The following is a 22,332-nucleotide window of genomic DNA, read 5'->3' as shown; positions in this document are numbered from 1 at the left end:
ATAAGGTTTTCCGACTTTAACATTAATGGTTATCTAGAATGACTTATAGATCTTTATATGGTGTACATGTTCTTTGTTTTGTTCTTTGCTTTGTTTTTTTTGGGTTTAATTTCAAAATTAGAAATAAATGTGTGCAGTCGACCTGTTTTTAGTGGGGTTCGTGTTGCTTAGTAATTAGTTTCTATGTTATGTTTTGTGTACATTAATGTTGTTTGCCAGTCTTCGATCGAAGTTGTCATTTCATGGAGCAACCATTTAACCTCAAGGAGGTTGATGCTTTTTTTTTGTTGTCCGAGTCTGAACATAGTTTGCTGCGTTTTTCGACGCTATCCGTCTAATTCTTTTTTTTCAAAACTAAACACTATAGTGTATGGGGAAATTCTTTTTTCTGAATATTTATTTTTCATCTGCTCGACAACAATATTTTGTTTCTTTATCAAATTGGAGATCATAATATTCTTTTAGGGGGAAAACCCCATACTTTTGTTCAAGGATTTGTATAGTAAGTACTATACAAATCCTTGTTTTGTTGAAGTTAAAATGGTCGTTCACTAGTCCTATTGAGTTTGAAATCTCTTTCAGTGTGTCTGAGACTCTCTCGCATCTCCCACTTAATATCTCGTTTTTTGACAAACCTTTTAATTATTAATATGTATTTTTCATTGCGTATAATTAATTAAAATGAGTCATGTGTTGCAATCGATTAAGGTGTGTCCATTTCCGGAAAATAAAACACAGATGTCCGGGTTTGGTTTGTGTTTAGACAAATTTAATCACTTCCGGTGAATTGGCGACCAAAGCTTCGCTTTGTAAATTTTCACCTGTGTTACAGGTAAAATTGCATTAAATACCTATGTACAGGTATGAAAACATAGTATAAACAACAATGAAATACTCTTTGACATATTGAACGGCTATTTTTGGAATATTTTAAGCAAATGCAATACGAAATTGTGTTCTTTCACGCGAAGCCATTTGTTTGTTTAAAATCAAGAATCTGCTACTAAATTTTAAAAATATTTACCGAGTTTTCGAAGCCAAAACTTTACTTGAACACATTTATAAATGAAAGTTTGATAAAATCATAATAAACTGTTGTGATAAAAGTAGTAACAACATATATTATGAATGTGATATGTGACATATTGTCTAAGTCTAAACTATTTTAAATTTGGTTGAATTTTCTTTTTCTTTGATGGTTTGAATGACAAATTCACTTAGATTTCATATTGTTTATTTTGTTTTCTGGTACATTTGTTGAAATATATGTAACTTGTATTCATATTTGATGTTGCATTATAAATTTTCGTGCTTTGCATTCAGAAAAAAACGTCAACATCTTTATCTATATAAGAAGTGTATTTTGTTGACCTATTAATGGGGGTGGGAAGTTCCAAGATGACCCAAGAGGGCAAGCTCATTCATAGATGAACTTGCCTTATAGATCAATAGTGTAAATAAGTATGGTGAGTGTGAAACTCTAGACTAGCCATGTGTTGACTGTTCTTTTTGTTAAGCTGAATTGATGTCTACAAAAATAATTTAGTCCATGTTTTGTGCATTGACCTGTATGAATCTGGGTTCGTTCGCCGTAACACATGTTCTAGCCATGGTGTTTGTGATTTGGTAATTGAGTTTTGATAAGTGTATTGCTATAAACACATGATAAATATTTTTTTCCAAGTTTCAAAATAAAGTGAGATTCTGACAACGTTTTAATGTGCTTTATAACAGAGGCGGATTTAGAGGGGGCCCAGGGCCCGCCTGTTTGGGAAAAATTTGGTTGCTTATATAGGGAATCATTGAAGCGTGACTGGAGCGGGCCCCCACTTATGAAAATTTCTGGATCCGCCAATGAATAAATCTCAATCATGTTTTGGTTAGTGTATTGATATTAGAAAAAAATCATTGTTTTAAAATAAAGTGAGATCAAAGGGGCCAAGCTGTTAACATGGTTAAAAGCAACTATCTTTCTTATTTTTCATTTAAATTCTTCTGGAATTGGAATAAAAATTGGGTGCAAATGTGTAGGGTGCAAACAGATCTAGGACGCAAACGGACCTGATACCAACCTGTATTATCAATTCTTGCAAATTGGTGACTGAAGCTTCACGTTTTAAAATAAAATTGGGAAGCCTTCATAATCATTTCATTTTGCAATTAAATCTAACATTTGGTAGGTTGTTTTAGAAATTAGAGGTATGTTTTCCCTTACAAATGTATCTGCAGTTCTAGCTCATACCACTTTCTACATGTTAATACGAAGATAAAGTAGCTATGTAATTTCTAATTAGACTATCCATGGGTGAGCAAGTGATGTTCAAGTAGAAGTTAGCCATTATACATGTAGGTAATCCTACTGCCTACATTTATGACAGCAAAAAACAAAACCCATTCCTATGACAAATGTATGAAAGTCCCAAGAAAGATGAATACAAACGAGGAGACAAAAGACAAGGCCTGATTAAAGTCATAAGAAACGAGTGAGTGGGGAAAAAAAAGGTTATCAAATTCTTGAACCGATGCATGTATATATCATAAACCAGTCAAGGGTGTAACTTAAACAAGTTATCAGAGAAAAATAACATGCATGTGTTATTACAGACACTTTTATGAGTTGTCTACTTTTTTTTCCTGTAATAACACCCTTTGGTTATTGCAGGAATATATTTTCTGTAATAACATAAGTGGGATATGCATGATTGGCAAACTATAAACTGTTATATCTTTGAAAAGTTTAGTATACATATAGAAAATTATAATATCAATAGAAAATCTAACAAAATAAAGGTTGTATATTGTCCCTTTGAAATATGTAACATACATGTACATATGTTATCACAGTTTTTTTCATATTTAAGCCCACAATAACGACATGTATGTTATTTTTCTCTAATAACTTATTTAAGTTATTTAGACCCTTGACTGTAAACGTAGACCTCTGTGCATTTCTCTCTGTCTGTTATGATTTAACAAATATGGCTGCTCATTAAATGCCGTGTTTTGAAGCTGAAGTTTACCGATTGTCACCTTATAGTAAATAAATAACAAAAAGCATGGGTATTGACCACGTGTTTAACATGTACAATCAGATAGTTGTTTATTTTAATGACAGATGATATCCATGCATATTGCGATTACCAGATTTTAACGAGGAGGGTCACGCTCGGGTCACTATGAATACGGAAAATATGTCGGCGAATTCCTTCCTGGAAGCGAGCAATTAAAAATCAGTAAACTTCTTGTAAATGTGGGCAAATTAAAAAATTATCCTCAGAAAAAAGTATGTGTACATAAGTTGTATAATGAAAACTATCTATTGAGTTATAAAAAACATACATGTATGCATACTTTTTTTTCATTTGAGGTTTCATATGACTTTAATGTACAAGAAACAAAAAATATACTTTATATAAATTTGCACATTGTTCAGAAATTAACAGCAACCACTGAATCATAGTATGTCACATTATCTGAGTGGATGCCCTACTCAGGCTTTTATCCCCCTTAGTTGGTAAAACAGAAAACTGAAAAAAAAGAACAAATCAAACTACACCAAACAATAAGCCAAAAAAAAAACCAAAAATGAGTTGGAAGACATTGTGCTCATGTTAACCAATTCAGGGTTTACGTTGTTTACTAAGCAATAACATTCTATTATCATCTTCAGTTTTCTCCAGATTTTGATATTAATACATAGCAGTTTAAGTTTACATGTACAATGTACACTTAACATTTTTCACTCTGTTAACTTTTGTGTTACATTTTACCTCTTATTTTGTGAACCTAAATGTTTTTCCAATCTTTAAATTGTCTTGAAGATGTTTAAGTGGCAAACACAACAAAAGAATTTCATGCAGTCCCAGTACCCTTTACTATCAGACTATGATGATGTTTTCATTTTAAAGTGTTTAATATCATACTTTGCTATCCATCTTGATTACTCTACCAGCTTCTAAGGCAGAAAGCATGGAAAGTCAATGAAAGTGTTGGTTCACCTGACTTAGAAAAAAATCAGAAGAAATGAGCATACATGTACATGTATAATCAATTTGTGAGGTGTGCATGTAGAAATTGCTGTCTGTCTGACTGCTATTCTTATCTTTTATACATGATACATGTATATGTTCAAACATATCTCAAATAGAAATTGAATATAATCTTGCATGTATATCATTTTATATACATTACAGATAAAAAGAATCATGATGCTATAAATGTACGGCATATAGTCAACAGAGACAAGACTTCAACTTTCTCTTTGTGACCAGGTCAATTGATATGACTGTTTAAAAAACAATAAAATGGAACAAGAAGTTCAAATCCAGAGCATGCAAAGAGTGGTCAAAAGGAGAAAAAGTAGTAAAGAAGATATTAGTAAGTATTTCATTTTTGTATTTGGGTCAATATCTTTAATTGCTTTACAAAGGTGGTAATGGTAGTTATCAAAAGTACCAGGATTATAATGGTAACATTTTTTCCTGTAGCTCAGTCCATATCGTAAACTTGGACATGTATGATAGCCTGTTTCGAAGCTGTGACATTTTCACATACAATGTATGTGGTTAAATTTTTGGGTACGAAGTGAGATTACTTTTTCCATAACTTAGCAAAACCCGAGAATCCTTTCGTGATGCGGCTCCTCGTGGTAAAGAATCCCTTTTCTAGCAAAATATGTCCTTGAAAATTTAATACTTTGAACACATTTAATAGCTCCATAGTTTTAACACATTTATTCTATGTTCCCCTATTTTCTAAATCAACACAAATGGTTAAGCTCAGTCACATGTTTATCATAGAAACGTGTCAAATATCACTTCACAGAGATTTTTTGTTTACACACAATTTTTGAGTTCCTCATCTCAAGGCGCATAAGGGATATTGACCCATTTATTGAAGGCAAATAATATATACATGTACACTCAGTTTTTCCCTGAAATATTTTGAATGATTTGGCATGAATAGAAAGAATTGGGGTCAGAATTTCAAACGAACAAGCGTAAGGCTACATGTACATGTAGAAACAGTAATAGGAAATTTTAAAGGATGTGGGGTATAAATAAATGCATAAACTCTTTAGAGAAAAGCAACCTCCAGTCATGTTATTAAGTTCAAGATGTAAATTTAAAACTGAATACAAGGAGCAATGAGAAGATGTACAAACAAAAAAAGGGGAAACATCAGAAAAACAAAAAAACAAATTAAAGACATCTACAGGTCAGCATACAGTCTAAACAATAGCCCACACAATATGTCAAATCTAAAGTATAAATAAATATAATCTGATTACAAATCAATTAATTTGCAACAATTGATTATAACTTTTTATACAATTATTACATGTATTACATTAACTGTTGACATAATGTTTGCCTCAAGTACTTACACACTACTATTAAACACTTAAAGTTGGCAAAAAGTTCGTCTGAAGTAGTTTACAATAGTATAATTTCATATAAAGTTGGAAAATATTTGCCTGAAGTAGTTTACAAAAAATACACTTAAAGTTGGCAAAAAGTTCGCCTGAATTACTTATATAATCATAACAATAATAACATTTTACAGTTGACAGAAAGTTTGCCTGCAGTACCTGTGGCAAGGCATTTAAACACAAACATCATCGAACTGAACATGAAAGACTACATACTGGTGAGAAACCTTACCATTGTGAATGGTGTGGGAAAAGATTTGCCCATTCTGGCTCCTTCAGTCAGCATAGAAACCAAGCATGGTGTAAAAATGCTGAAGGTAGAGATAGAGACAAGAAAAAGAGCAGAAGTAAAAGTGTGGAAGCAGAAAAGAAAAAGCCGAATGCTAAAGGTACATTTAAGTTAATAAACAAGTAGCAGTTTTCTGCAAGGTTATAAAAGAAAGGTATATTTTCATGTTCATTTCAGTAATGTTATCCCCAGAATTTTAAAATAGCATCATGGAAATGAACATAGCACATGTAGCATAGGTTTTCCAAAAAAAAAAATAGCACCATAGCCCCAATAAATTCTATTTTAAAACCATCAAAGGTAGCACCATGGTAGAAAATATAGCATCAGGATACCCCAGTGCTTTTAGGCCCTGGCATGGGGAGAACACTGTTATGCTTATCAAGAAATGAAACTTTTAAGCAAATCAAAAGTAAAAAATAAACGTGATACTTTAGGTATGGTTTGTGACTGTGTTTAAGTTGTTGATTGCTGCTACATTTGTACTAGCTAAGTCCTATATTGTTTACCCTCAGTTTCTACATAAAACAACCTTCCCTTTGGAAACCTAGGACAATATGATTATTATAATTAAATCGGTATTTGGGTAAGATGAAGCAAGCAAAAGATTTTTATTGCGTCTTACATTTGAGATGCAAATAATCTTTTACCAGTCAGTGTTCTGGCATAAACAAGTCGATTTTTGTTTTTGACTTAAAGAAGTCAAAACATGTATTTATTATAAAAATGTGTTTTCAATTTTAGACTGATCTTTGTCAGAAAATGACAGACTTGTTAAGGTCTATTTATGTTGATGAAACAACTTAATTGTACTTGGTGGCCAAAATACACCACCTACAATGTATGACAGCAAAAACCTGTCTGAGAGTTCACAAGGACTAGAGCTATCTATATTTAATTATCTAATTGAACATCCTTACTAAACACAAATGTTTTACCTCATTAAGTGTGGTTCCAGGTGGTTGCATTGTAAGGTTAATTAACATTATCTCCAATTTTTTAGACTCTCATTCATATTTTTCTTTAGAAGACAAAGCATTGTCTTTCAGTGTTGTCATTATTTGATTTAGATGCATGACCTTTTTATAAACATGCGTGAGTCTTGAAGTTAACCTATTTTGAGTCATTATTTGCAACTCTTTGATTCTGGTCAATTATTTCTTGCTTAACAATATTTGATTTATTAAAGTCGTATTTTGTCTTGCATTAAACATGTTAAAGGGAGACAAATCTCAAAACTTACAACTTTGGACCTTTATGAGTCAAAAGCAGATTCAGACTTATTTATGTCTGAGCTCTGACTGTTTACTACTTTATTAAAATATTGTGTAAAAAACGTTAATTATGAATTATGAAAGTCAAGTCCATCGAGCATTTTTCTGAGGAAGTTTTAAAAAATTTCAAAGAAATATTTTTTACAGTGGGTTAGCTTTCATTAGTCTTCACTAATTCTATAGATTAACAACTTTTGGTTATATTTATAATTAAGAATCTTCATTGAAGATGGAGCACGAATTCACAGTTAATTAAGTATATTGATGTGCCATTTGTATGCAAGAGTGACATTACTTTGTATTATGTGCCGATTCGAAAAAAAGTTAAGAGAGTATTGTCTCCCTTAAACAGGTTCATTATTTTATAATTAAGTATAGGTTTCTGATATAATTTTGAATACTTACAAAATGTATCAATTCAATATATTTCAGTTTTTGTTATTGGTGTATCAAAAACATTGATGTACGAATATAATTTCATAAATTTGAAACGTTTAAAATGATTACATAGTACCAATATAAAGAACTGTTCAACATTTTTGAAAAAGACTATAAATGAAATCTGGATTATTTATCTGCCCTTCATGATAGATTGATTGGGAAATTAACCAGAGTTATCTAATATGAATCATAGAGAGGAACTTGAAAACAATTTTTAATTGTTGCTTATTTACCGTGAAAATCTTTTTCCACTATACACGAATGTTACTTTATACAAATATAAGGACTTTGTTAGATAAATCTACAAATTTTATTAGATATTATGAATTTTTATTACAATAGATTAATATGCTAGGTAATGTACATTTGTATATATACAGTGTTCTCCCCAGTCCGTTTTAGCGACGCAACGCTAAATTTTTTCACCATGATGCTATAATAATTCCTGCGACGCTATAATTATTCCCGCGACGCTATAATTATTTTGAAATTGCTATTTTACTTGTCCTCAATTTTGAACTTTCATCTATTACCGATTATGATCATAAAAATTATATCACCTTTAATTGTAATCCTTTTAAGTCGGACACTAAGGGCAATTAAGAGATTAAATAGCCAGGTTTTAACTGTTTAAATGCAAATATCCCAAGCTGACACTTGTGACATGACTTATACCACGTGTCTGCAATCACAATTTCGACATGGAAAAATGCAATCACAAAAACAATTCGAAATCTATGTTTTGTATTACGAAATTTCGAAGATTGAAACGATTTTTTTTTTAAAAGGTCGTTTATTTGTACAACTCTCCAAAAAATACTTTCTTCCTCTTCCGGTATTAAATACGAGAGCGAGAATTTTGGTTTTGAGCTAAAATAAATTTTATACTTCTTTAAAAAGTGATCATAATTGGCTTAAGTTTATGTTTAATTCATTTAATGCATTAAAAGCGTCTTATTCATTCACAATCTCTTGTCAAACAATGTTTATTCTCGGACTCATTTTCGTAAATTTTTTTAAGGCTGCCATTGCACATTTTTGTGTAAACTACGGATCGGAACCGTACCAGATATGACAAAAATCCGCATTTTCACGATAATGACAACAGACGGACGGTAGACAGAAAAAATATACCAATAGAGAAAACTACGCATTAATAGACTATTTGTTAGATAACTTTGTTGAAAATACGTATCATTTTGATGTAAAGATAAGAAACAACTGGGACTAATTCATTCAGTGCCATGAAACAATGAATTTCATAAACATGATAAAAAAAGTTTTTAAATTGATATTTTTTTTTGCTACTTTTGCTACTTTATCTTTACTTAATATAATATAAAAAAAAAAAATTTTGTGTACTAGATATTTAGTTTTGTATATATACAGGTTGCACTATAATGAACCATTCATTCATTTGACTTATCAGTGGCGGATCCAGAAATTTTTATAAGTGGGGCCCACTGACTGCTCCAGTCACGCTTCAATGATTCCCTATATAAGTAATTTTTTCCCAAAAAGGGCCCCCCTCTAAATCCGCCTCTGCTTATTGTTGGGTAACTGAAAGCACATATTTATTTTTATTTGGCACAAGAGGAAAAAAATAATTCTGTAACTATAAATGAATAAAGAAAACATAAACTGAAACAACTGTTTTTGTTGTTATAGTTTAATTGTATTCTCAGTTATGAATTGAACAATATAAACTAAAACATATAAAGGAAATAGAGCATCAACGCGACGCGACAAATGACATTAAAAATTTTTTTTTTACGCAAAATGTGATGCTATCCAAAATTTCTGGGGAGAACACTGATACATGTACATGTAAAGGTATTTTGAAAAATTTCATTGGAATAGTTGTTGCCATTAGGGGAAATAAAGATGAATTTTGAAATGAAGTTATACATGAACAGAGATGAAGAAAATATTGATAGAATGACATCATACAATGTACTTGTTTGCCATTACTGGATTTCATTAAGGTTCCCGTAAAAATTTTGACATCACAAAAGAAAATGACTGACGTCTTTGAATAGGAAAAGTGATTGTTGTATGATGCCAATAGATTAAGTGTGACTGTCACAGATTTCTAAATAGTGATAAGGTTTATCTTATCTTTGTAAAATATAAAATCCAGGACATGCCTTAATTCTATTTTTCTATTTTGTAGTTTTAACTGCAAGACCGACAGAGCAGACAATTGTTAATCATCCCCATCCTCAAATTGTTACTACGGAAACCATCAAAATAGAACCATCAACTAAACAGACATACCCCATTTTAAACAGTCAGCTTTCACAACAAGCATACCATCACGTACCAAGCACAACAAGTGAACAGTCCTACCAAGTTCCAAACACATCTGTTGAACAATCTTACCAGCAAGCCGCCATTGAAACAAAAGACCTGTCTTATCATCAACAGATAGCTAAATTGTTACAAGGAGAAAATGGTGTTCAGATACCACCAGAATTTGCACAGTCTGCTTCAGCTTGGCTTGTTGATAATGCCGCTAACATGTTAGACATTCATTTAAGCAGTGTGGCTGAACAACAAGAACAAGCGGGAGGAAGTTCAAACGTGCAATATTTGTATCAAGTACCAGGAGATCAAACTACATACTGTCTCTCAGGCATTCCTTATGTTAACAAAGTTGTCGAGGCTCAGAATGAAGGTCAGGAAGGAGAGAAAGGAACACTCAGTGGTGATGGAAGCCAGTCTGCCTATGACTGCTTCAATATTTTCAATGTACAACCAAGATCTGAAAGTGAAACTATTAAAAAAGAGGGGGAGGTAAAGCCTGCCAATGCTGAGGATTTCAGTGTTTTTAACGTACAACGTAAAAATGATGCAGAAAAAGCTGCAATGGAAGCTGGGGCCTTAGAATCATCAACAGCAGTCAACAATCTACTAGAATATGCTGCTGCCATAGAAAACAATGCACGTCTACATGAAGAACAGCAATCTGTAGGAGATAATATGGTAGGTGAGATTAAAACTGAAGATGGTGCTACAACCAAGTTACCTACTTATGATGAAGCTGTTAAAAAAGAAGATGGAATCAGAATCCAGTACAATGTCCCCATCAAAACCGAACCACTTACCAGTGAAGATACTAAACAGTTTATTCCAGGTATTATTAGTAATTACATGAAACATAGTACTAGAATTTACAAATTTCATAGCATTATCTTATTTCATTTTCATAAGGAAGGCCAATTGAATAGATATAACAATGTAGAAGGCCATTTAAATTGAAATGAAGCTATTTAAAAAAAACTTCCTCATTGTGCTAAATTTTCTTTTCTTTATCAGAATTTCGTTTGTATATATTAAACTACATCTGTACATGTGATACTCAAAATATTATATCTTTTTATTGACCTAAGCACAGTTCATAATTTTGTGTTTTTTTTCCTGCAGATTTAAATAAAAAACACATACCATTGTAATGTTTAATGCAAATAGTTTGGGTTTTTTGCAATCTTATGCTTAATGTAAAATAGCTTTCTAAGACAAATACACATACATGACATAAATCATAATGAGCGAAGAACCCAACTGACTTAAGGAGGTGGCCCTAGGTTAAGGGAAATAACTCTTAAAATCATCAGTACGTTTATGTCAACCATTTTTTAAGAATATATTCTAAGCTTCTAGGTTACATAGATTATTTCCAATCTGTTTCAGGTAAATGCTTAAAATACATGGATGAACTTGACTTTTACAAACGCTTAACTGATTTAAAGAGTTATCTCCCTGAACCAAGGTCTACCCCCTTAAACAGAGCATTGTTGTTTATCTTTCTTTACCATATACATTTATTTCCTCTAGAGTAGTAGTTTTTAGGTAAAGATTGCATCAAATATATGCAATCAAAACCTTATGGGACTGACTTGATATCTAAATCTTCCAAGGCTGATCACTAACTATTTGATACACAAAATATAGTGCATTGATCATAACATTCTATACATCTTATCCATGAACATTTCCAGAAATTTATCAATGTAATATATGCTCAGATATTCAAGGCACAACATGATGCAATACTTGTCATGAAATTACATAACTTTTGCAAGGTGCAGGAATCTAATATATGTTCTAAAAATATGAATTACAAATGTATGTCATTGTTAACCTCATCTTTAAAAATTGGAGTTATCTTCCTTAGTCTAGAATAGCTGTTAAAGCAACAACCATCAATGCAATAATTAATTTGACTTCCCACTGATAAATTGAAGCAATCTTAACTGTTCAGTGCTTTTAAACACTCCGATTTTGTATGATCTGTTGTACTGTCTTAGTAATATTCTTGATAGTTTCAGGAATAGCCATTACCCATGATAGTGGGCAAAATCATTTGAGGAAAATATGAGACAAACTTTTGTTTACCTGAATGATTGAATCAATTTCATCTGTTATATCATGTATATTGCTTTCTTAACACAAATACACCTTCTGAATTCATATGTCTGGTTTAAAAAAAAAAAAAAAAAAAAAAAAAATTAAGATCTAACATCAGTGATTTAGCTAGCGCTCGTCACTTTCGTATTTTACGAAAAGGTTTTCGAAATGACGAAAATATTTCATATCAATTTCGTCACTAAAATTTGGAAAGTGTAAACATATTTACACATCAAATTTCTTGAATTCTACCTGTCTTTATGTTTCTGACAAGTTTATGACCCTCAGGTAATTAACGTTTACCACAGGTGTTGAAAGTTGTGATGACAAGTAATCCGCCTATCGCCAATCAGATGGGTCACTAATCCCTTAATTATTATTATAAAACCTCATAAATGACCATCATAATAATCTATTTAAGTTAAATCAGTCAGTCAGCAATTCATTTTAATCATTTCTCACAATTCTGTCGTATTTTCGTCATTTGAACAAAATTGATAATCTTCCCGGACATTTCAACTTTATTTTACTTTCAATATTTCCTTTACGATCATAATTTGCAGTTTGCTTGTCGTAGTTTCGTCATTTTAACGTATTTTTGTCATACTTTACATAAATATTCATCAAAAACTTTCGACAACTTCGATTAAAAAGAATGAAATTTATTCAAAACGTAAATATTTTCACTTGCAAACAGGTGCTTCCTGTTCTATGTATTGCGCATGCGTGAAAGTTCGTAGATGAATCCGGTTTTATTCTGAAATTATTATTTAATTGTCACTTCCCGTTTTCATTTCATTTCGTTTAAAAATCGAAAGTAAACGTCTACAGTCATTAGAATCGTCACATAAAGTATAGATGCAGATCCTTCTATCCAATATTAAAGAAATTGATTCCAAATAGATATTTAAACGTATTTTCAAGAAAATAAATGATTGTGAAGTGAAAAAGTCGTTACAAGTTCATTTGACTTGTGCAGTAGTTTAAAAAATAGAGGCACACAACTTTTGTTGATCAGGGATGTGCCCTGAAAATAACTGAAGTGAAGTTGTGAACCATATTACCAGATCCCTGATCTTATCTTCATAACTTAGCATCACATCAGTCAATTCATGCAATATTGACAATAACTGCCTACATCAGCAATCCTAAAGTCTTCAAAGATCCTAGACTAGTTCTTGAAGAACTTAAACATATATGTATAGCTAGTTATATAAACATCCTAGACGGTAAGACCCCTTGCTATTATAAAAAATAAGCCTGAATTTTGTCACGCGCAAAAGTGACTAAAGCCCTCAAAATCCTAGCTAAAACCCTGTCTAACATGATGTTATATGTTTAACACATTACCTTCTGCTATCTATGTATACTTTGTGTAGTTTATATGTTGTATGCCTATAGTTGTTATGACTTTGGTTATTAAAGAGAATTTAGGTTATGTCTTGAATAGAGAACTAGAGGACAAGTAGAACTAGAAGTTTTAGTTAAGATTTTCACTTACATGCATATATGTATACATGTATATTTTTTTGTAATTGTTAATATTTGATTTGTTTCAATTGTTTATAATTACATTAGATGTATGTTTCATTATAGTACTTTATTATTCTGATTGGCTAACTGCACATCACGTGTTATTCCTTCAGCAATTGCATTACTCAATAAAAATTTCATTCATGATAACATGTGGTCCCACAATAAAGTGCACAGGTGAATTAAATAATTTTTTTTTATAAAATTCGTGTTTTCATGATCATGGCTAAAAAAATGTAATTATAAGTATTGAATGCTTCTTTTAGAAACTTCATAGGGTTGTAAAAGTGTTGACTGTACGCACATTTTTAGAATGAAGCTCTTCCGCGATTCATACAAAATGTACTTCGGTCAACTCTTTTACATCCCAATGAAGTTACAAAAAGAAGCATTCAATTCTTAAATGAATGATATTTGTTTAACTTCAATATCAAAAACTGAATGCTTGTGTTTAAATTACAGTTCAAGCGTTTGTTTAAAAAGTTGAATTAAAAAGAAAAAGACCATCTATTGAAAAAAGATATTTTTGTTAACCATCTTACCTCCTGAAATGTCAACAACATGAACATGAAATTTCTTTAATTATGAATTATTTGCTATTTTTCAGCCATTTTACCTGTTAGCCAAGCCACAATGAACCAGTCTAAGTTACCTTTCCCAATAAGTAACATCCAATGTGTTCTTTGTCAGGAGGAATGTGCCAATACCAATGCCTTAGTGGAACACATTAGGAACAAACATTATTGTCAAGTAGCCGACCAGCTCTCCACAGCTAACCACACAGAATCATTGCAAGACAAGACATCAACAACCAGTAGTGGATTCACTATGACATCATAGTTGACATTTGATGACATCATAGCTGACACTTGATGACATCATAGCTGACACTTGGTGACATCATAGTTGACACTTGGTGACATCATAGACAGTACAAAACCATGCATTTTTTGTACATTCCTAGATATATATCTTATTGTTTGTTATATGTTTGTTTTTATATTGTTATAACTTTTTGTGCACATTCACAAATGTTGAAAATAGTTTCAAAGATGTTCCTATTTTTCCTGAAGTTTATTTATTTACATACATCTAATTTCAGTTGTTGTGTATTGAAATTATAACAGGATTAAGAAATATATTGAAAATTCTTTGACTGATCCTAGGTCAAATTTTGAACTCTCATTTTCATATTCAGATTTGAAGAATTTTATAATCCATATAATTAACATGAATTTGTTTTTTATGTGAGTTGTAGCTATATAGGTTAATAGGACATTATGTCAATCACTATAGAAACTAGTTATTATTACCACGGTTACGATTGATAAATAAAACAAATTCTTATTTGTAATAAGATAATGAAAGTTCACTGGTATCTTTAAGGAGGTAGACCTAGGTTAAGGGAAATAACTCTTAAAATCATTAGTACGTTTGTGTCAACCATTTTCAAAAATATATTCTAAGCTTCTAGGTTACATAGATTATTTTCAATCTGTTTCAGGTGAATGCTTAAAATGCATTGATGAACTTGACTTTTACAAACGCTTAACTGATTTAAAGAGTTATCTCCCTGAACCAAGGTCTACCCCCTTAAATGCAGTGTATTTGTACATGATTTTTGACGTGTTGATGTTTTTTAAGAAAAATGATCTCAAAATTGCAATGTTATGTTGTCCTAGTTTTTTTCTGTCTACTAGGATTATAATTTCTTGCCTGTATATACACCTTTTACCTGGATGTCAATGTTACCACTATCAAGAGCACAAAACAAATGTATGTTGTTTTGAATATGTAATACATGTAGATCTTTTTGTAATTTCAGTTGTGGATACATGTGTTGAAAGTGGCACATTTAATATGAAATATGTAAGCACAATGACTTCATACTAAGATTTAATGCTTGTTTCTCCTGAGAAAATTCAAAACAAAAAACATGTAGGTTTTTATCAACATTTCACAGATGAAAAAGTAGAAATCTAAAAGTTAAATTAAATATTTCAACTTAATTATTTGGAAAAATTGCTACACAATCAACACTTGTTGGACCATAGTGTAAAACATCAAAGTCATGGAAATATATCTGGGATTTGTGCTTTATTGAAAAACTAATCTTGAATGATATTATTGTCCATATTTTTTTTGAAACTTTATTTAGCTAACAACACTTTCAAAAATCTATTCAGTCACTTTTTTGGATTAAGATGATTTGAGGAGATATCATTTAGCAAGTTTAAAGTTAATTTTGGGTTTCAGTTCTTGTTTTCTTGATACATTAAAAAAAATAGTTTAAAAACTCAGTTATTTGTTGCAATATATAGTTAAATTGTCTCCCCTTAATTTAACAAGTTTGTTACCTCCCTTTGCATTTTTTTTTCACTTGTTAATGACTCTTCAATTTTTTTAAACAAAGGTTTTAACAATAGATTCAATATTCAAGAAAGTAACAATGAAATCTTTGTTATGTATGTCTCACAATTTCTAAATTAAAATAAACATGATACTGATTAATAAAATGAGTAAAATACAAAGCATTCATAGTTGCCGTGACAATATGAAAGTTTCTATCTACCTTGAAATTGTTAAAAGAATTCAATAATAAAATATGGTGTTAACATTATGTTAAAATAAGACATCTTTCAAAGTGTAATGCAAAGAAATCATTGTGAATTTTACTTGTTTCTATTCAAATCACAAAAATTATGTTCCATAAAAAAAATATATGTATCTACACTTTTAAGAAAACCAAAAATCAAGAATATTTTGAATAAAACCTGATGATTTCTTAAATTAGAGGGTTTTTACAATCATTTAAGAGCTGTTCCATTTAACCATACATGGTACTCAAGGAAGGTTCTTTCAAAATGGGGTATGGTGTGATATTTAAAAATTGCACTTACATTTTCATTATACTTGACACCCGCCCATATTTGAAATTTCAATGTGCCGTCCTTGAGAACAATGTATAATTTTAGGAACAGCCATAAAATAGATCTGTATACATATACTCAAATGAATTCTTATGTTGTTGTTATTTTAGAAGTGGTTGTGATGAACTTTATGAACAAATGTGTCAAATACGCTATTAATAGATGAAGATAGTTCGATCATTAATTATTGATAGATATAATCAAACCGATGTCTGTATATAGTTTTATAAATTGTTTCTTATGTTTAAACATGCCTCATTTTAAAGATTTTATTTCATAAGTTTGATAAACTTGTATAGCTATCTTGTAGAGCAAAATAAGAATTTGTTTATAACAGATTGTGCAAATATTTTTGGGGGGTTATTTTTTTAAAGTATTTACAAAATTCCTGAGAAATGTTCAATGTATTGTGACCTTTGAACCTGACATTAAGATGACATTTTTGATTTTTTTTTTACCAAGGGTGATTTGAGAATTGTTGATCTACAAATTTATATATTTTTGTGTAAATGGTTGATTTTTATAGTTTTGTATTAGTAGCTTTGTATTGAAACAAAACAATAATCAATAATGGTAGCCATGCCTTCTTTTTAAAGGTAAAACAATAATCAATAATGGTAGCCATGCCTTCTTTTTAAAGGTAAAACAAATAATTAAAGTCACTCAACTTTAAAATAATCACAATATTAATGTATCATCCGTAAAAAGTGAAAAAAATAATGATTTATAACTTTATTATTGAAATCAAGGTAGGGTTTGAAAGCTGTGTTTTAGTTGCCTTATGTAAACATTCAATGTATTATAGATAAGATGATGACTAAAAAAATATTGAAAATTTAAAGGGAAAATTTGTTTTGAATGACCTTATTGAAATGAGTTTGTTTTATTTTTGTTTCTATATATTATGCAAATATATACAGTGTATACATGATTTATACTAAATTGTTGCACAAATTATATGTATATCTTGTTTACTGCAAATTATTTTGTAAATAGAATTATTTTTACACCACAGAAAGTGTGCACATTGATAGTATAATTTAGTGGTAGATATTGTTTATAGTATACTTGTAAATATTATAAATTGTATTTTTTTATTAATGAATATGTTAATGTTTCCATCAATAATGTTAAAAAAAAGTATATTCCTGCAATCTAACACGTTTAAATGAAAAGTATAATTTTGAATTTAATATTGTATTAAATTTTAGCTTCAAATTATATTATAGATTGACATCTTATTTATGACGAATAAAAAAAATTAATTATGCAATTAAATATAATTTCAGAATGTTGTTAAGAAGCCAATATATAATTTTTTTTATACAGAGAAAAATTGACTAATTACTCCAATACTTAGAATTTTTTTACTTTACTTACTGTACGTAAAATGCTGAACTTTCAGTTTTCTACATTTCAAAATAGAAATTTGTTTCCCCTTTAACATGTTAAGACATAAACATTTAATAATGAATCCATAAAAATTAATTGTACCAGAATTTAATAACCCTATCTATATAAAAGTTTAAATGCAACAGATGATAATTAATTTTTAATATGTTGGAATAATCCAAATCTCAATTTTAAAGGCGGGTTTTCAAATGGAAATTCTATGTTTATTTTAAAAAAGGTTGTACAATTGCCATCCATGTATTGTAGTTTATTTTTAAGTGGGAACAGATGGAAATTCATAACATGAAAAAAGTGAACAAATTCTTGCAGATTGAAAATTTTATGACAAAAGGGAAATAACTCTTTAAGACAATATAGAATATATCAGATTTCTAGGTTAACCCTTATAAAGTGTTTGTTTTTACATATTTTACTTTGTAGAAGCTTTATCAAAGTTATGTCATTAAGATGAAAGTTTTGTCTGATGTTGCATTCATTTGTTAGGGCAGTTAAGTTCGTTAAAAAAAAGATGATCAGGGATTTATCTATTCTGCGTTGACATATTTTTTTCTCATATTTATATTAAACGGGGATTACAGTTCATATATACACTTAAGTTTTGTCTCATGTGACACAAAATATCTCGTTTAATGGTAAGTTAACAGATAACAATTTAATTTAACCACTAGATACGATCCTTTGTTTCCAATAAAATAGCGATATCATTAGACATCATTTTGATTTATAAATTTCACTCCATGTAAATAAAATGTTTTACTTTTACATTAAACAATGCTGTTAAAACGTTACGTTGGCTTTGAAAGATTTATTTCCGTTACATGTTATGCCCGCTGTAGTGCTATATCTATAGAATTGATTATTGTTGAGTTCAGTACAGATAAATGCCATGCTTCTGAAAACTTAAATAAGGACTGTAAAATTACTTAGAGGTTTAATAATAGAAAATTAAACAAATTAAAACATGTCTGAAGGTCTTAGTTATCATATCTTGTTACTAATTAGTTTCTAATAGTCTGAAACACAGGAAGGGTGTTATGCTATTATCATTTATAATTTCCATGACTATACATAATCACATATTAACTTTACCTATACAGACCTTTTATAATATAAATTGTGTATTATAATCTTTTTTAACATTAATTATTCACTTTAATATAATTGTTATGAAACTTATATATTTCACCTGCAAACAAAAGATATAAGAGTGGGGTGTTTATAGAAATCAGGTTGTCTCCCCTGGATTCATATGTCTGTTATATTTAAAGTACAGCCTCTTAGAAACATTACAAAGGAGTATTCAGATTGCATTTTAAAAACAATGATTTCTCATCCAACCCAACCTTTTAATTGACACTAAGGAGGGAAAATGAATCTTTGAAATAAAGCAGTTTAATTTTCAACACAAAGGCCCTGGTCTGGTTTGAAACTACTTCTACATAAATATGCTGCCCATCTGATGCCTAGTTGACTATATGGTATGGGTTTTGCTCATTGCTAAAGGCCATACAATGAATTAACTATGGTTGTTTAATTATTCCTTAGACAGATATATATTATCCTGTCAAAACCCACAGAAAAACACTCAAAATTTTAAAAGTATTGAAAAAAAGGGCTTTTTATGTAAAAACAAACCATTTGAAAGTTATATTTAAAGCACTAAATGTGATTGTTGAAGCGACGAAATATCTTTAAAGCTTGATTTAAACAAGTGAGATACGGGTTTAAATGCAAAAATCAAACTGAGAGAAAATAATGTGATACAGGAAACCACAGTCATTCATTTTTACCTTACCTTAGAGGCAAATTAAATCTTGACACAAGAGCAGTATAACAAAATGACTTTGAATCACAGACAGTAATATTATGTGGACACATTTTCATCATTTTAGGTTATATTTAGACCTAAAGATGTAATTTTTATTATGAATGTTTATTAGGATCAACTTCTTGTTCTTTTATAGCTACAATCTTTTGTAAAAAAAATTTGGATTGTATTGTTTCACCTAAGTATGTTATAAGTAGATATGTTAATTACTTCTTCAATTAAACTTGGAGAGACGTTGGTTGGTGTTCCATTTTGACCATTAGTTTTTTTTGGAAATTTCTGTTAAGAAGAAAAATACTAAACACTGAAGGAACACTACTGGCTCAAAATAATTGTATGAAATATTATAAGAGTCAATTTTTATTTTAGTTTGTACTATTTTAGATCATTTATTTAGTGGGAAACAAATAGATGTAAGAAAGTACAGGGAATTTTTTTGAGGTTAGTTTGCAATAGATATATGTATATGATCTGCTAGTCTAGATCTGATAGTTGTGTTTATGTTACTTTGCATTTAGTCATTTCTACACAAATATACAGAGCTTCAACATTGACATTTCATTTTATCACTAGTTATTCCAAATGTCACCTGTATTGTAACATTTATAGATAACAATATCATTATTCTCATCACCATTTCCATTGTAAATAAACATATAGTGTTTGATGTTTGCATTAAATTCCACGATCAAATTTGTGTTATTTCAGTGGTATTAAAATTACTTTCAATGAATGTTATAAAATATCATTTAACCCATAAAGTTTCAGTTGATGGAGTTGTCTCCCATTTGATGGATTTATCTCCCATTTGATGGAGTTATCTCCCATTTGATGGAGTTATCTCCATTATCATCGGAAATTTTTAAATACACTTAATAACTGGGAAATTGCAGTGATTTAATAGAAATGTTTTGAAAGACTTATTGAGTCCATGCTATTCTGCTTTTACAGATTTTTTTTTTATTCTGAGTCAAGATAAGTAGTTTTTTTAGGGCATTCAGGAAACTCATTTTTTTATTAGATTTGATAATTAAGTTTATAAGGGCAATATTTTGTGATGCATATTGTCATATGTTAAAGATTTATTGCTAGGAACAAAAGCAGAGTAGGTTATTATGGTTTTTAGGATACATCAAATTAAAGATTGATACATAGATGGAAATACATCACTGCTTTCTTCATATTCATATAAAATTAATGAAAAATATTATAAGGGAGGTAAAGCATGTCTAAAGTAGCCTGATGCCACAAAACACTAGATTCTACTAAAGATGTTTCTCATTTCTTAATTTATATTGAGTCTTTCCAGGGAATTATATGTTTTTGTTCGAAGCAAAGAAATTGTATAGTCCTGGAACATTATAGGGCAAAATTTAAAAAAATCAAAGTAACAACCCTATTTTTAAACATTAAACTGTGCATGAAATCTTACAACAAATACTTTACCAAAATCTCAATTCATAGTGAGAAAATTAATGATTAATGCCATCAAATACAGGTATTTCAAATTTGTTAAACGGAATTGATTGTAATAAAATTTGCTTTAAATTGACTGTAAATTAAGCGAACAATTGGTTGATAACAAGTTGAACTGGTCGTTACGCTTTTTCAGTATGTGTATTAAAGTAGTATACTGTAGATTCATTATTATTTTCGTTGGATACAAATTTGTGTGGTTTTCATGGGTACAGGTGAACCATGAATTCAAATGTTCAATGAAGTACACAGTATCTATAGTCATTGGCTCAACCACGAAATCAAATACCCACGAAAATACTGGATTTCCTCAATCCATGAAAATTGATACCCATGAAAATAATTGAATCCACGGTACTCCATTATAGGAGCAAGAAGAAATGTCTACAATAATAATCTCAGAAAATGTACAGCATAATCATATGAAATTACTTTTATTTATCTTTGAAAAAGTTATTTATACAGCCTGATTTTCTGCCATAGTAGGAACACAATTGTATAGTTATGATTTATGCCATAGTAGAAATAATATTGTAAAATTACTATGATTTTTGCCATAGTAGGAGGAAATTTTATAATTACTATGATTTACGCCATAGAAGGACAAATATTTTATAATTACTACCCATAGTTTGTATTGTTCATTGTCCCACATGAGTCGTTGTGATGATTTTTTTTACAAATTGTACATTTATCATGTATCATATACCATATTAAATATGTATTTGTTGTATACTTAGTTCACGAATCAAACATTTTGTTTTTATATCTGTAATATTATCAAGGAAATCATTTTAGATGTGTAAAAATTGGTAGAACAATAGTAGTATTGGCTTGATAGAAAAATTCTTGGTTTTAGAGTTGACAACTAATTGTTTGTTGAACACTGAACCTTCTTCATCAGCAAATTAATTCTGGGTGAAAGATTGTTTTGTAAAATTGTCAAAATTATTGAGGAACTTGAAGTGAACAAGGGATTTATGTAAAAGCCTTCTGTTTCAGGGGTTTGGCTATATATGTCTGAGTTTTAGAGCATGTAAAGCTTTATTAGAATTACAATAATGAGCTGCTTAGGAATTTAGGATCTCCTCCATTACTTAGTAACACTTTAAAACCATGAGGTCCAAATTTGAATGATGCAATGTTTTGAAAAAGCAAGAAAGAAGAATTATTCAGTAATAGATTTTGAAAAAAATTTTGTAGTTAAAATATTAGATTTAATATTCTTATTATTTTTCCCATTTGATAAAAACAAAACGATAACCAAAGTTATAATATTATAATTTTAATTCCATAAACAAGGATGT

The 22,332-nt window shown here is 29.9% G+C and overlaps 1 protein-coding gene across 3 annotated transcripts; it reads left to right on the top strand.

Moving 5' to 3' along the window:
- The first annotated feature begins 736 nt into the window (after positions 1 to 736).
- Positions 737 to 18,504, top strand: LOC139489291 (uncharacterized). 3 transcript variants are annotated; one of them, XM_071275567.1, is made up of 7 exons: positions 737 to 832; positions 4,194 to 4,377; positions 5,566 to 5,820; positions 9,609 to 10,571; positions 13,986 to 14,767; positions 14,982 to 16,904; positions 16,949 to 18,504. In XM_071275567.1, the coding sequence occupies exons 2-5, from the start codon at positions 4,305 to 4,307 to the stop codon at positions 14,216 to 14,218; spliced, it is 1,524 nt and encodes a 507-aa protein (XP_071131668.1). In that variant the 5' UTR covers positions 737 to 832; positions 4,194 to 4,304; the 3' UTR covers positions 14,219 to 14,767; positions 14,982 to 16,904; positions 16,949 to 18,504. The 3 variants fall into 3 exon arrangements, with proteins under 3 accessions (XP_071131668.1, XP_071131667.1, XP_071131669.1); XM_071275568.1 differs by having other exon boundaries at positions 762 to 861; XM_071275566.1 differs by having other exon boundaries at positions 14,982 to 18,504.
- The last annotated feature ends 3,828 nt before the right edge of the window (positions 18,505 to 22,332 follow it).

Source organism: Mytilus edulis, chromosome 9 (assembly GCF_963676685.1).
Source record: "Mytilus edulis chromosome 9, xbMytEdul2.2, whole genome shotgun sequence".
NCBI classification, from domain to species: Eukaryota; Metazoa; Mollusca; class Bivalvia; order Mytilida; family Mytilidae; genus Mytilus; species Mytilus edulis.
This window is presented reverse-complemented; position numbering and strand designations above follow the sequence as displayed.